The sequence below is a fragment of the Acipenser ruthenus genome, chromosome 24 (assembly GCF_902713425.1).
Source record: "Acipenser ruthenus chromosome 24, fAciRut3.2 maternal haplotype, whole genome shotgun sequence".
Taxonomy (NCBI): Eukaryota; Metazoa; Chordata; class Actinopteri; order Acipenseriformes; family Acipenseridae; genus Acipenser; species Acipenser ruthenus.
The window spans coordinates 18,883,618-18,898,670 of record NC_081212.1 but is presented as its reverse complement, the minus strand read 5'-3'; the positions used below and the strand labels follow the sequence as shown (position 1 = coordinate 18,898,670).

Here is a 15,053-nt window from a genome sequence, read left to right as displayed (position 1 = left end):
GTCAAAAAACAGCAAGTGCATAATCAAACATAATCTGGTACCCCAGTGTAACCATAAACTGCCCCCCGGCAATCATCCATGTAGCATATCTCATCTCTCAATACTCTAGGGTACATCCCTCCCATGTGACAACTTGATTACTTCCTTCCCTTCATACACCCCGTGACAAGAGACCAGCACTTCACTTAACAGAGTGGCAGCACTGCAAACAGCATCAGCCAATAGGCAGGAGCAAGAGACAATATGTGAAGCTCCTGAAACAGGCAGTTCACACGGAAACCACACAGCAAAGACTACTGCTTGAGTATGTGTGATTTGAAACAATAATATACAAGTGAACAATAAATTGTGAGAATATTTGCTAGCAAATATGAACGCTATGCAGTTGTACCATTTAACCCTATTAGGCATGCTGGCAGTTTGGTAAAATCCAGAGTCGAACTGGCTTGAGGCCAGGGTCACCCTCCCAGTCATGTTCTACTCTCAAGCACATGTCGTTTTATTAAATCTCATAGAGGGAACACTTTTCTAAATGTCACCCACGAAAGCACCAGTGGGGCCTACCTGCCAAGGAGGTTTCAGGAGTCATGTGTAACATTGAATTCAGGGCCTTTCTTGAATTTCCAGTGGGCAGTTTGTGACATACAATATGTTCACTTCACAAAATACTTTGTAATGACTTTGAAAGCAAGACAAGGCAACATGCACACACTGTGTAAAGGGCACGCTTTTACAGACAAGGGCATTTCCAAGCAAGCTGCCCCAGTCACAAGACCAGCAGTTACATGGTTACTGCACAGGTTTTATAACTGCACAAAACCCTTTCATATCAATCCCCAGGACATTGTACATATACAGCTATGGCTAAATGTTTAGCATCACCCCTATAGAATTAACTCATTCTGCTTCATAAATTTGTATGAAATCTGCTGAATAATGATTACATACCGCTTTGCAGTTTACCATATATACTTAATGAAAAACCGGCAGAAATTGAAAAATGTGACATTTCAAAATCTAACATGAAATACTGTATGGCTTCCGGTAGACTTTTGCATCATCATTTTGTAGTGTCTTTCAATACATGACGTTAAATAAAAGATCTAAATTTTGTTCTCATATATTATAGATAGATAGATTTTTTTTCTTTAATTAATGTCTCAATCTTACAATTCTAGGTGATGCTAAACTTTTGGCCATAGCTGTAAGTGGACTACAACTACAAGCCATTTAACCTTGCACATTTACAGCGTGGAATAAACCTGTGTGTGTGTGTGTGTGCGTGTGCCAGGGTGTGTGTGTGGGAGGGTGTGTGGGTGTGTGTGTGTGTGTGTGTGGGAGGGGGGGCTGGCTGTGTGTGTGTGTGTGTGGGAGGGGGGGCTGTGTGTGTGTGCGTGTCAGGGTGTGTAGGGAGGGTGAGATTGTGTGTGTGTGTGGGGGGGTGTCAGGGTGTGTGTGTGGGGGGGGGGGGTGGTCAGGGTGTGTGTGTGTGTGTGTGTGTGTGTGTGCGTGTGCATGTGCATGCATGTGTGTTGCAGTAATAAATCCTCTAAAGCTGTTTTAAATTAATAGTAGTAATTCAGGAGCCCCTGGATCCATTAGTAATTTGACACCCACGCTGCATGCAAAGCCCCTTCTCGATCCCCTGGAATCCAGGAAAATTCCCCAAGGAATCCTTCCCTCTTTAAGCTCCTTGTTTTATTGCTTTCCAGGCCCCTGTCCCCTTCCTCCCTGCCCCCACCTCTCCTCCTTTGTACTCCACTGCGGCCTGCTCCTGCTTTGCTCTCTCCGGTTTTCATCACCTTCTTGACTCAAAGCCCCAAACAACCTCAACTCCAACCCTCAATAGCAGCTGCCTATTTCACCGATATAATTTCACTTCCACAAGTTTGTAGCCTGTAGCTTTTGTTTTGATGAGACTAGGCCTAAATAGTGGCTTGCGCCCCACGCTCTGCCAAGATTGAGTTCAAACAGCATTACATTCTTCAAAAACAAACACCAGGAATAACTACAGTACATTTAAATATACAACATACAGCCCTACTGTACTTCACTGATACAAGAGAGACTGCTGGGTACAGCACTTTCTTTCTGACAAGAAGACAGCTGCACTTAGATTCAGGGGCTGCAGAGTGTGTTTGTTCAAACTGAAGGTTGTAAAGATCAAGGTTTTCCTGTACATACATGTGCTCTCCTTGTTCGTGCCCCAGTATTCTAGACAACGTGTGATACGGATCTTGGCGATGCTTTATGTGCATGATGTAATTGTGCGTGCAGGCAGGCAGGCAGGCAGCTTAATATAATTTACTGTATAAGTCAATTCATCTTCAAATCGTATTTCACTCCAAGATCCCCCAAATAACATTTCCAACCTAAATAATAAATAAACGCCAACCAGAGGGTATTCAATCTCAGTTGGTGAAATAACGGCGTCTTTGTTTGCTGTTGTATGCATTTTCCCAGGTCATTCTTCACAAGACCCCACCCGCAGAACAATAAATGCATTGTAGCTAACGTAAAATAAACCAAAAAAAATTAAAATCAACAGCAATCATGTAATATAAAATAGACAATCGCGCGCCAAGACTAGACGCGTTATCTGGCACTGTTACACAGTTAGGATTTTAATAGTGGCATTAATACATTCTCATTACAAAACAGACAATCATCTGTCTGATAATCTATAAAGGTATTGGGAATTAAAGAAATCATATTCAACGATTATAAATAAGTGCTAATTCCAAAGCAATCTGCCCTGACAATGCAATGAGAGAGAATTTTAAAGCATGAGCAGCGAAACGTGTTGCTCAGATCAATATTGAAAGCACAGCAGTTACAGTATTGGGATCGTCACGTCTTAATTTCGTCTACCCCCACCACGCACACTGTACTAATAAAGCCCCGAGTCCCTGTGGAAATACTTTTGCCGACTGAATAAATTACACAAAAAGTCAGAGGTCAGCCACTTAAAAAAACGCGCTCCGTGCTAGCATCTGATTTTTATTTACCATTGACTCTTTCTATTCAACTGGAGAAACAAAATTGCTGTAATTACTTATTTATTAAGTTAAATTCTGTCAATTGTTTTCACAGCACCGTTACACACTGTAAATAAACATAGTCCAGCTATGTATCGTTATTAGACGCAAATACAAGGGTGAACACAGTTAAATTAAAAAAACATTAAATCGCTTTTTTTTTTTTTTTTTTTTTTTTTTAAATAACCCTGTACCTGGACTTTTGCTAGGTACTTAAACGGCAACGAAATAAAATCGATCATCAAAAGCAACATAATGGGAACCTCGTTTTCACACATTATGGTCACTTTGCAATAAACTACATTTCTCCTGTTAGTACCAAAATATACATGTATATAAAAAACAACCATGTTTAATCCAGTTGCACTCTAGTCTGTAAACGCAGAAATGATGTTATTTAATAATGTACCGTCTCCTAAATGGATCGCGTTCTCCGATATTCACATTATACCACACAAATTACAAGACCAACATCAATGCACATAACCAGAATATGTCCCTAAAATATAAACAGGCTGAGATTATGTGCTTTCTAGATCTGTGCTTTCTGAATAAATGTTATTACGTGTCTGTCTTTTTAAATTAGACTATATAAATCTGACTACACAAATCCATTAAAGTAAATCTTCACTATCTCTCCGTACAACAAAAATAATAGACTCCACTACCTCTTTTGGGGTTCAAACTAAGTATTTATTTTGTTAAACCATCAACAAAAACATGATTTAAATCTCCTTTTAATTTACCACACAGAAAGACAAGCCACCTCTCTCTGTCTGTGAGCATTACTCGATTTCGGAATGTAATGCACCCGTACACAAACCAACGATGTGTTCGTCTTAGAAGACAAAAACCAACACAAACTAGTGCAAAGAAACACTGACATACACGAGAGCCGTACTCGATGAGATTGAGCTTGTGTCACACACATTGCAACATTGCAGGGCACCACTGTTGCTAGCAGTACTATTCTAGCGTATCTTATTTTTAAACAAAACTAAAGATCGGTATAAGTAAACAAATGAGTCAGATTGTTTTTTAAACAATCTGTTTACATGTTTAAATATGTTTATACATCTGACACTGCAAATTGACGTGTCAGTTACTTTGCGTGACTGTGTTGCATTCCAATACTTAGCTGTGCAAACCACACGCGTCCTGCAGCCAAATCAAAAATCACGTTTAACTGAAGTGCAACTGATTTAAAAGTCTCCGCGAAGAAATTGAAATAAAAATGCACGCAAACATAGCAATATCGTGACTTACCTTTGTCTGCGTGCCGAGCCACGGTAGCGGAAGAAAGAACTGTGATACACGAAATAGAGAGGAGCAACCGAGCTCCCCACTCCGCCATCACTTTTCAAAAATAAATGTTTTTTAAAAAATCCGTGTTTTAAATCCTCTTCGTTTACCGTCTCTTGCTCCGTTCCTCTCTCTCTCTCTCTCTCCTCCCAAAGCTAAACAGAAAAGTCCTTTTCACGTTATATTATATTAATCAAAAACATCATGGATCAGCTTGGTTTGAAGCTGGCCGGGTGAAACATGCAGTATAACTAAGGAGACCTGGGATCTGAAACACGAAGGGGTTCAATTTTGTTTTCTTCAATAAGTTAGAAAGGAAAGCACGGAGATCAGAGTCAATCCATAACATAGGAGAAGCCGCGCTCATAAATAATAACACAATCAGGGCGGATTAAAAACAAAACAAAAACAAAACAAAAAGGACTTTAAAAAGGGGTGGTATCCAAAACAAGGAGACCAAACAGACCTGTCTAAAAATCTGATCTGCCGCGGGAGACGCAGCCGCTGCTACTGCCTGGAAAACGGCAGCGTGGAAGAGGGCTAGAATTCTGTGAGAGCCAGCGGAAAACACGATCTGGACTTCCCGGGAGTTCGGGATCGGGATTGTGAATTCCAGAAAATGAGAAATCCGAAAAGCGGGATGGATTTCTCAGTGCGAGATTGAGAAACGCTTTGAGAACTGCAGCACCAACCTCTAAACAGAAATTGCGGGTGAAAAAAATCATGTTGAGTTATTAGTTGAACTTCTCTCCTGCTGAACGTTTTCAAGTTGTAGGTCAGGCTATCTTAACATTAGACAATATGTATATGCATATGTATATTGACGTATCGTTATTGACATTTTATTTACATTTAGAAACGTGTTTAAACATTAAAAGACATACATTTTCTTTTGAACACAGTATTGTCGGATTCATATAAATACATAAAAAACAAAACTAAAACACAAAGGAGCCAGGGATCCAAAAATATTGACATGAAAATAAAATGATAAACAATAACCAATACATATTTGCACATCCTTAATGTAAAAAGGCTCAGAACATTTTCGCCACAATAAAAGGGGGGGCTGTAATAATGTTAATGAAGCTAGCAAGAGGTTGCAGAATGGATTTTTAAGCACCGGTTATTAATATTTTGAGCTGGTCTTTCTCTGGAGCTGCCACTAGGAGGGAGTGTACTGTGTATAAACATGTCATTGGAAAGGCAGCCAGAGCAGCAGAGACCAGAATCCACGCCTCTACCATTGCTGGCTGAGTCTGATTAAGAATGCCTGTGGTCTGCCTGAACAATATCAAACGTTTATTAGCTTGAGCAAATCATTCACTTTACAGCAAAACAATTAAAAACCTGTGCTAGTTTGTAGTGTTGTTGCCTTTTTTTCTTTTTTTTTTTTATCCCACTCAGACTACATATTTTGATATCCCTGAATAGATAATCATTTACTTTTCAAAAATAGGATTTTCACAATCAAGTCATTTCACATGTACAGTGGAATCACCCAAATGTATTATAGTGCAGTAATGCATTTTATTAACATTTCTTTTCTCTGGACTGGTTCACAGAATCGAAACACCTGTATTTGATAGGCACTGAGAGCAGGACTTCACTAGCTACCATTGTTGCTAATGGTTTACATTTCTTAAACCAGCCAGGGCTTAAATGAACACAGACTTTTTATATGTATTTTTCCAAAAATAAAGGAATGCGTAATTGCCACACTCAGTATTTCCTGTTTTAATAGATATTTAATTAACCTGTCGCCAATTTAAATAATAAACATATTTTCTTTTACTTGCACGCCAGGTCACAGACAGTCTAACTGAAAAGCCTAAACAATTAGTCTTATTGTTTTTGACAAAAGTTTACCTATTTATTTCAAACGCTATTTTGAAGCAAGTGCAAAGGCAAAGGCCTTTGCCATAAAAATAAGTGCCTCTGTCAAAAATTCTGAGGTAAAACTACAGAATCTCAAGTCAAAGAGACAAACTTTTCGGCTTTGTCTGCAAACATTGCAGATGATGTCTTATCCAGTGTTGTGAGAAACATTTGTTAAACCTATTTTAACTCACTCATTTTACAATGTTATTTGACACAAAAAACAAAACAAAAACAAAACAAACAAACAAAAAATATACAGCCAGATTTCAAACACGTGTCAATTTTCAAATAGAAATGCAATATACAGCAGGGCATGTTATTGTGAGCCATTTCTTCACAGCAACAATGGGGAAACCATGTTTATGTTGCTAAACTAGAAATGGGAACAACAACTACTCCTAATGGGCTTTCTGTCTCCTGTGAAACACTGTAGTCAAACACTCCATTAATCTATACAGTAACACAGTGCCACCTACTGACTGAAATGTACTGTGCTGTTCTATATTGATAACACATTCAGGGTAAAAGCCTGCCTAGTTCTGCACCCTGAAGATATAACCCCCCCCCCCCCCCCCCAAAAAAATATGATTACCCTCTACATACTAGCTAAAAAGTAGAGAAGGCAGCTTCCAAAAACCAAACCATAGGGCAGACATAACAATACAATTAAACCCACCAGTGCCAGTACAAGCATGTGTATGGCAGTGATCTGTATTCCATCACATTTTGATAAAGCTCACATGCGTTAATGCTATCCTCACTGTAATTTAAGTACATAACAATTACACACTACTCTTATTGAACAGAATATAAACACATTTTAATGTGTATATACTTTCCCTGTAATCTTTATTTTGGTAAAGTTTACTTCTGTATTTTTTGTGCATCTAAAACAATCAAAATAAATGCACAGAAATGTGTTTATGATCTGTTCAATGGGATTTATGTTTAATCCTTATAGATTTGGTATTACAGCGTCGAAATGATACCTTGAATAATGATAAAGCCTCGGTTTAAATGGCGTGAAGGAAGCAAAATGTAAAATAAGACATTTCTGATAAACGATTCCAAGCAGCATCATGTTTTAGACTATTTATTCTATTTATATTTTACACCTGTGCAGCAAAAAGGTAGATACATGGAATTATTTTGTTAGCTGTTTGTTTAATGGGACACGTCTCCTCTAAATAAAAACAGCAATATTGAGTAGCTCAATGAGTCATGCGAGGCTCAGGGGCCGTGCATTTGGCCAGCCCCGGGGGTATATTACTGGCCTCTGGTGAGATATAAAACTGTGTTTTGGGTGCTAGTAGAACCTATCAACCATCATAAAAACAGCACATCAACATTTCATTCAAGCTAAAAGCTCATTTTTGCATGGGATCTGCATGTACTAGGGGTTATTTTCAAGCTGGTATCTATCACAGAGGCCCGGTCCCTAGCAGCTCTGTCAAGCTCAGATATGCTTCTGCTTCAGAAATATCCCTGCAGGGAAGCTTTTTCTTTTCTGGGAAGTCTAGAATGGAACAGCATGGAGGCTGTGAGAAATTCATGCGTTTTTTTTTTCAGTTTCTATATAAGTGTGGAAAGGAGCCTACAGCAATAGGCTAAGAAATGGCTTTTTCATTCAGGGCAACTCTTGCGATTTAAAAACGAAAATAATTTTTATTAGAAAAATAAAAAAACAGCATTCATCGCTGCTTTTGAGCTGCTTTACTTTTGGAGATGGTTGCAAAGATTTACCTGACAATCAAATGGTCATATTTGCAGGTGTATTTATATATAGATTCCTGCCTGAAGCTTCACATAGCTTTACAAACCACTGGAGATCTAGAGGTTGAATAAATTCCATTGGTCCAAGTAATTGAGTTGAAACAAACACCTGGACTAGAATGTCCTTCACTCTGTAGAGTCTGTAGCTGTCTAGGTTATCTGTGTCTCTTTTTATCTGTGTTTGTTAAAAAGACAAGTAGAAGTATTACAAATAACCATATATTTAATTTGTAGGTACAGTTTCCTAGCCACATGTGTTGTATACAATCAATGCAATACAAACTGAATTTAAATAAGCGCCTTTTATGCGAAGGCATCACAAAGCACTCTACATCATGAGCTAGAGAAATCAAATAGGCTTTTGTTGTTATCTGGAGGACCTTGTAATCTATACAAGAGCGTAATAGAAGTGAGTATAATGACTTCACTTGGGCAAAACAATATGTGCCACATTTCTATCTGCACTATGAGAACAGTGTTAAAATCAATCTCATTGCAATATGAAGCTGGAGCTGCCACTGGTTCCAACTGCAGTCTACAACGACATGATTATAAAAATGTCAAAGATCCCTCTGTATCTTTTTTTTTGTATCTTGTTCTGAAGTCACCAATCTCAAATATGTCTGTATAACAAATATATCTCAGTATGACATATTTACAGACTTCATGTTGTGCCAATATAGCTTTTTTCCTGTAGTCTGAGATTTAAAACCCGCCTCTCACATTCTTAACACTGGACAGTTATATTAGGTAACTTCCACCCTCAGTGTGAGTTGGAGGATTCTACCAGCCGTCAATTCCAACTGGAGCTCTTTGAAATGGATTTCATCTTGATCTGCTGCTGCTGTTGGGTTTATTTTACTTTGAAGTCAGTCCCAGTGGCAGATGGAAATGTTGTGTTTTGGACAAAGTGGAGTCCAGCATAGAAGTATCGTCCAGACTAAACAAAATCAGACCAGGATTTTAACATCAGATTAGGAAAGGTAAGATTGCAAAGCCTGGTGATATATCAGAAATAAAAAAATGTTTTTTTTACCATGGCACGAATGTGGCATCAGCAATTCAACTGGACACTTAAATCTCTAACTGTTACTCCTTTACTAGTACGACTGTACCTTTAAGGAATGCATATAGTTAATTTGCCCCACTTGGTTGTAGTCTGTGGAATATCTCGTAGTTGCGAGCAGGGCAGAGCGCTGGGTAGATGTGACTCAGATGTATCCGGAGTAAAGTGGGTTAATTAACAGGTTAAATAATAGAACTACCTGACTCTGTGACGTGTGTGTTTTAGAATGGAATGATGGAACTAGATTGTGCATGATCGGAATCATTTGACTGCTAAGATAAATGTGCTCTGTGCTTATACCTGCAGTCAGTCTGAACTCTCGATACTGCCTACTGGAGTGGTTTAACATCAAACCAGCCCAGCCATCGGCTAAACTGCTTATGGTGAAGTATGTCTGTGTACCTGTATCAATCAACCCTCTCGATAAAAAGGTTAAGCATCTCTTCATCAGCTGTCTCTTGGTTTTCTTTTTACAGCTAACAGCTCAGGAAACAAATAATTCATCTCCTCTCAGTTTAGAGCAAAATCAGATGGGACTTCTTTGTTCTCAGCACGTCACTCTCTGTCAAATGAATTGCAATTAATCAGAGAGCCGAAGGTGTTGCATTATTTTACTCTAGAAAGTGGAGGCTATTGCGATTTCACATGAGCTACCAAAGAGCCCTACAGCTTCATAAAAAATAAAATAAAAAAGTATAGGATAGCTGACAGCTGAAAACACAGACACAGCACATTTCTGTGTGGAAGCCCATATGGTATAGCCATGCTGTGTTGGATTCATATGTAAGATGTTATGATTTTTAATATGCAGACAGTTGAATATTCAGGGTGATAACATCCACTGGCACTCCGTGCTCTAAAAAACAAATTGACGAGCAAAATGTTGTTGTTTTTTTTTTTGGACAGTGTCTGCTAGAAGCGAAGTATTTTGAATAAAACCCACCATGCAAAATGTTTTTTGAATTATTATTTATGAGCTATTAATGTAATACACTGTTCATCTGCTGGAAGAGCCTGCTTGGCCTCAAAGAGGACCACTTAAAGTGGAGCTGGAGCTCAGCTATCAATCACTTCAGATGGACTGCCTGTGGTTTCCCATTGATGATCGGCACAGACTGACTAACTGGGTTTATTTAATGAATGCCTCTGTTATTGCTTGGTGTTAGTTATTGACTTGAATAACCCAACTGCATTCAAAAGCCCTCAAGTGAGGAGGGATACAATATCATGCAAAGTTCTGGTTAGCACACATAAGGGGCTTGAGAAGATTAGATTTTTTCAGGCCCTGTGTAGCATTCAAGGGCCTGCAGTATATAGCTGGCATCTTGCACACTCTTGTTGCACTGGTGACTAAAGGATTAAACCTCTTGTCAGTAATTGTAGGGGTCGACAGCTGCATAAGAAAACATTGCCAGAATTAAACTGATCACTAAGTATCAAAACCCATTACTTCTGTTGTGCTAATGGCTTTACCTCCTCCTCCCCAGCATCCAGCCTCTAATTCTTTTAGGGAGGTTTGTCCGAATCTTTAGAACAGCTCATTAAGCGACCATTGAGACTGTTCTTAGAGAAACATTGCTTATTTGTGCAGTCTTGTATGCACCTGTCAAGAGAGAGAGAGAGAGAGAGAGTTATACTGGTCATAGTACAGAAATTTCTCCTTCCTGGTGATTTTGTTAAACATGCCAAATATCTATGAGTGTAGAAACAAAATGAAAATTCACAGGGTTTAAACTATTGTTTTAAATCCAAATAGAACGCCATACGTACATATAAATCTGAATTCCCTATTCATTAATACTACCTCACAGTCATTCCACTTTCATTTATGGATTCAGGACACCATTATAGGTTTGGGAATAATTGTTCATCTATTAAATGTAATGTAATATTAGGGACAATCTTATCTCATTGCGATCTATTTGCAGTCATTCTTTTTTTGTATATCATCAAAAGCAATGGAAACATATTGCATATAATCCCTATCTGTGCAACTCAATTGCCTAATCTACTGTACATAGTACTTTCGGTTCCTCTGTGATATTCCCAAGACATTAACGTGGTTGTACCTAACAAAATAATTTCATAAATATTTCCTGCCGTGCATTTCCATTCACTAGATAGTCTCTAACGTGCAGTTTTGCAAGAAACACATGTTTGAACGAAATGTATTTAAATTTTAAAACAGTGGTACTACACTAGGTAAAAGAAAGTTCTAAGTTTGCTTTCCTTGCCATCCAGGAAATCTGTTACTGCGTCACTTCCTTGGTCGTTTCACCTGATCATTGTTTCAGGATCAAAGCATCTTACTGGCCGCAAAGCATGTCAGTCATTAGTGTCATCAGCTGGTTGGGTTTTGACAGGAGAGAAGGCCCTGGCCCTCATACCTGTTACCATAGTAACAGCATAGCAACATCTAATAAAGTCTAATGAAAGCATGGTAAAGCATTGGTAAGCATTTCAAAACCACGAGGTATGGTATACTATGGTACAACTGCTAAATAAATTTACGAATGTACTGTACTAAACGTATAAGAGAAAAGGGAGAGTCCAATTTAACTCTGCAGGTGAAATGACCTGGTAAGAGGTTTCGTAAACCTAATATAGTACCAGATATCATGTTTTAAAATGAAAATCCATATTTGCTGCTATGGCCAAAAGTTCTGCATCCCCCTGTAGCATGAACTAATGTTGCTTCATAAAGTCGAATGAAACCTGCTGAATAATGTTACATTAGCAAATTGAATTACATACCGCTTTGTAGTTTTTCAATGAAAAATTGAAAAATATGACATTTCCAAATAAAAGATCTAAGTTATGTTCATCTCATTTTTTTTGTTAAATGGTGTCACTATCTTACAATTCTGGGAGATGCAAAGCATTTGGCTATGGCTGTATAGAGTGAACGGACGTGCATGGTGTGGAATGTGCATGGCACTGTCATTAGCTGCAATCACTTTAACAGTTACTGAAGCTCTGGCTGCACACTGATACCTGTGTATCCTCCAGCTGCTCGGCTCTGACTCGCAGTGCAGGGTGGCATGCCGCTCCAGAGAGCAATCTCTCATTGCAGTGACATAAAACCCACTTCAGCAAGATCTGCCATGGATTGCAACTCCCTGAAAGGAGTGCTGCATTGGCAAAATGAAAAGCTGCGACTAACATTTTTCTATTAACTACATTTGCTAGACTCCATTATATGCCATTACTGTATGTGTTTATTTACTTTTTTAAATCATTCATTTTCAGCTTTTTTGTGATAATGGGTAGTTGAGTGGTTTATGTGTATAATCCAATACTGAAAACTGCCATTATTATTGCCTTATTACAAAAATAATAATAACAATATAGCTAAATATGCACCCAGCCTCCACCCTGTTACAAATATGGTCCAATATCACCTTGTGCCATTATAATATTGCACCCTAACCTACCCTTGCAAAGTAAATCACATATCAAGTGAATCGGTCAGAGAGGTTCTAAAAATTCCAAGCCGTTTCGGCATGATGACATTGGCACGGGATGGGTCACTGTCACAAAGACGGCCAGAGTGGGTGGCGTCAGACCAGAAGCAGGAAGGAATACAGAGACAGTGGTTGTGATGAGCTGAGTGCAATGGCTGCACTCAGCGTTTATTAACAAAATAAAAGGTTTCAAACAGCACAAAAACAGGACACGGCACTATAGCCAAAATAAACAGACAGACAAAACGGATTAACACTAAACAAACGGTGCACGGAGAGACAAACAAACACGGTGAGTACAAACAAAACACTTCTCTTTACTTTTACGATCTTAATTACTCCTCTCTCTCTCACCCGTTCTCCTCTTCCGAACACCCAACCACGAGTGACTAAACGTGCATCTATTTATACTGTTTGTGCTGGGATTCAATTACTAATTAATTATTCACTTGAATCCCAGCACGTGAATTCATTACGTGAAACCCTGTGTTCACATATTATATTTTAAATGCACGTGCGTGATGTGCAATCCCGTGCCTAAATACAAATATACACTTTTTAAACACACGTGAAACACAGACCCGTTTATATCCCGTGTACCAATCTATACACCAACATTAACACACGCAACATACAACACAGAACACACAAATGCACACAGGGGCGGGGCACTTTGCCACAGTCACTTATAAGGATATTGCTCCCTCTTTCTTTTTAAAGGGTAGTCCTACCCTTGTCTGCTTGTTTCAGCTGAACACGCTACATTACCCTGCACAAGTGTCACAAATCCTTGTCTGAGTGGCCTCCCTGTCTTCTACACTAAGCTGGAATTGGCGGTTCCCAGCAAACGAACAGGGGACACAGCACAGTTGAAGGTAAATCCGGTTTAGAGAACTCATATTGGGATGAAACAAAAGTGCAAACCTGTGTTTTCTTTGCTTGCTTCAAGAGATATGAGGAGACTCTGGACATGGGAAAGACACTGTTATTAGCTTTAGATACGTTCTTAATAACAATTCTGAAAAGCAAATCAAATCACGTGCTCCCAATTCTCAAGCCGTAGATCAAATGTTATTTTATTTGTTTATTTAGCCGACGCCTTTATCCAAGGCGACTTACAGAGACTAGGGTGTGTGAGCTATGCATCAGCTGCAGAGTCACTTACAACTACGTCTCACCCGAAAGACGGAGCACAAGGAGGTGAAGTGACTTGCTCAGGGTCACACAGTGAGTCAGTGGCTGAGGTGGGATTTGAACCAGGGACCTCCTGGTTACAAGCCCTTTTCTTTAACCACTGGACCACACAGCCTCCTATAGTCTTACCAGGTCACTTCACCGCTCTACAGCAGCTCCTACTGGCCAGGTTCCTGGTAAGCTCAAGCAGACAGCTGCAGGGCTGCCCGTTGTCCTCCAAGGTACTATACCAGAGTGTAAAGAGCAGACTGTTCGTCAATGATTACTGCTAATAACCCAAGAAAGGTGATGAAGTGAAAACCTGCAACACAGTTCAAGATGGAGTCAAAGGTTTTACACCAGCGAGAGGGGGGGGGCGGTTTTATATGACGTTCACTCGAGTCCTGTCTCCTTCAGCCGCTGTTCTCAAGCCACTTCACTGACATTAATTCTACTCTTGTCTTGTATCCATTTTTCAAAAACAAATGAAATTTCCAAGATAAGCCATTTTACATAGCACACACTTCCTATTTAGTTAGTTAGATTCATTATCGTGCTCATTCTCTATTAGCAATAAACCTTTCCTAATTCATGAACATGGATATTCAAAGACACAACAATTGAGAGTTATTGTTTTAATTTAAAGTTAATTACAGGCTTATCACAGTCGACACAGCATCAGCTGACTTCTGATATTCCCTAATAGAATGTCAATGAGATAGTATTTGAAGAGCCTGTTAAGCGTAACATCTTTTGTATTGTCTCTTAAGTGGCCACCAATTAAAATATGCCATTATCAGACATTTAATAAAAGATCAATAGGTTTGTATGCACAAAGTGAGTGCCAATAAGAGAAATGTCTTCAGCACTGATGCTTGAACAGGAAAATGCTGAACTGACATCTTTTGTTGGCTTGATGTCTATTAAGTAAAACAGCGTGTCTATGCAGAATTATATGACTCAATTGTATTTTGTATTTAAATGTTCTCATAGTATTTTGTGATGAAGAGTATTCAAATGTAATTTTCCCTAGTTTTTGTCCATCTCTGTCTGAAGCACTGAGAAGCACATACATCAAAAACATTGTATATGTGCAAACAAGTAGAAACTATTTGGAGGAGTCCCCTGGGTCTTTATAACACATAAATAAATACCAAGGAAGCAAGGCATCTTCTTTCAATGCACTTTCATTTTGCAGATAAACAGTAGTTGCGCAATGATCCTTCTTGCTGAATGTGTTATAAGGCAGGTCTCCTATTGAATAGGGCATTTTCAAAATGATTATACAAATGTTAAAATTATTATTTTGGATCTGACAGATCACACAAACTTAAACTCAAACACACTTGAAATCAC

General features: G+C 38.8%; 1 protein-coding gene across 9 annotated transcripts in view; it reads right to left on the bottom strand.

Moving 5' to 3' along the window:
- Positions 1-4,880, bottom strand: part of LOC117429513 (neogenin-like) — a 160,238-nt gene extending 155,358 nt beyond the window's left edge. For all 9 annotated transcript variants that reach the window (XM_058998532.1, XM_058998539.1, XM_058998540.1 and 6 more), the window contains exon 1: positions 4,305-4,880. In XM_058998532.1, coding sequence (XP_058854515.1) covers positions 4,305-4,392 — 88 coding nt within the window. In that variant the 5' untranslated portion in view covers positions 4,393-4,880. The remainder of the gene's footprint in view (positions 1-4,304) is intronic.
- Between the last annotated feature and the right edge of the window lie 10,173 nt (positions 4,881-15,053).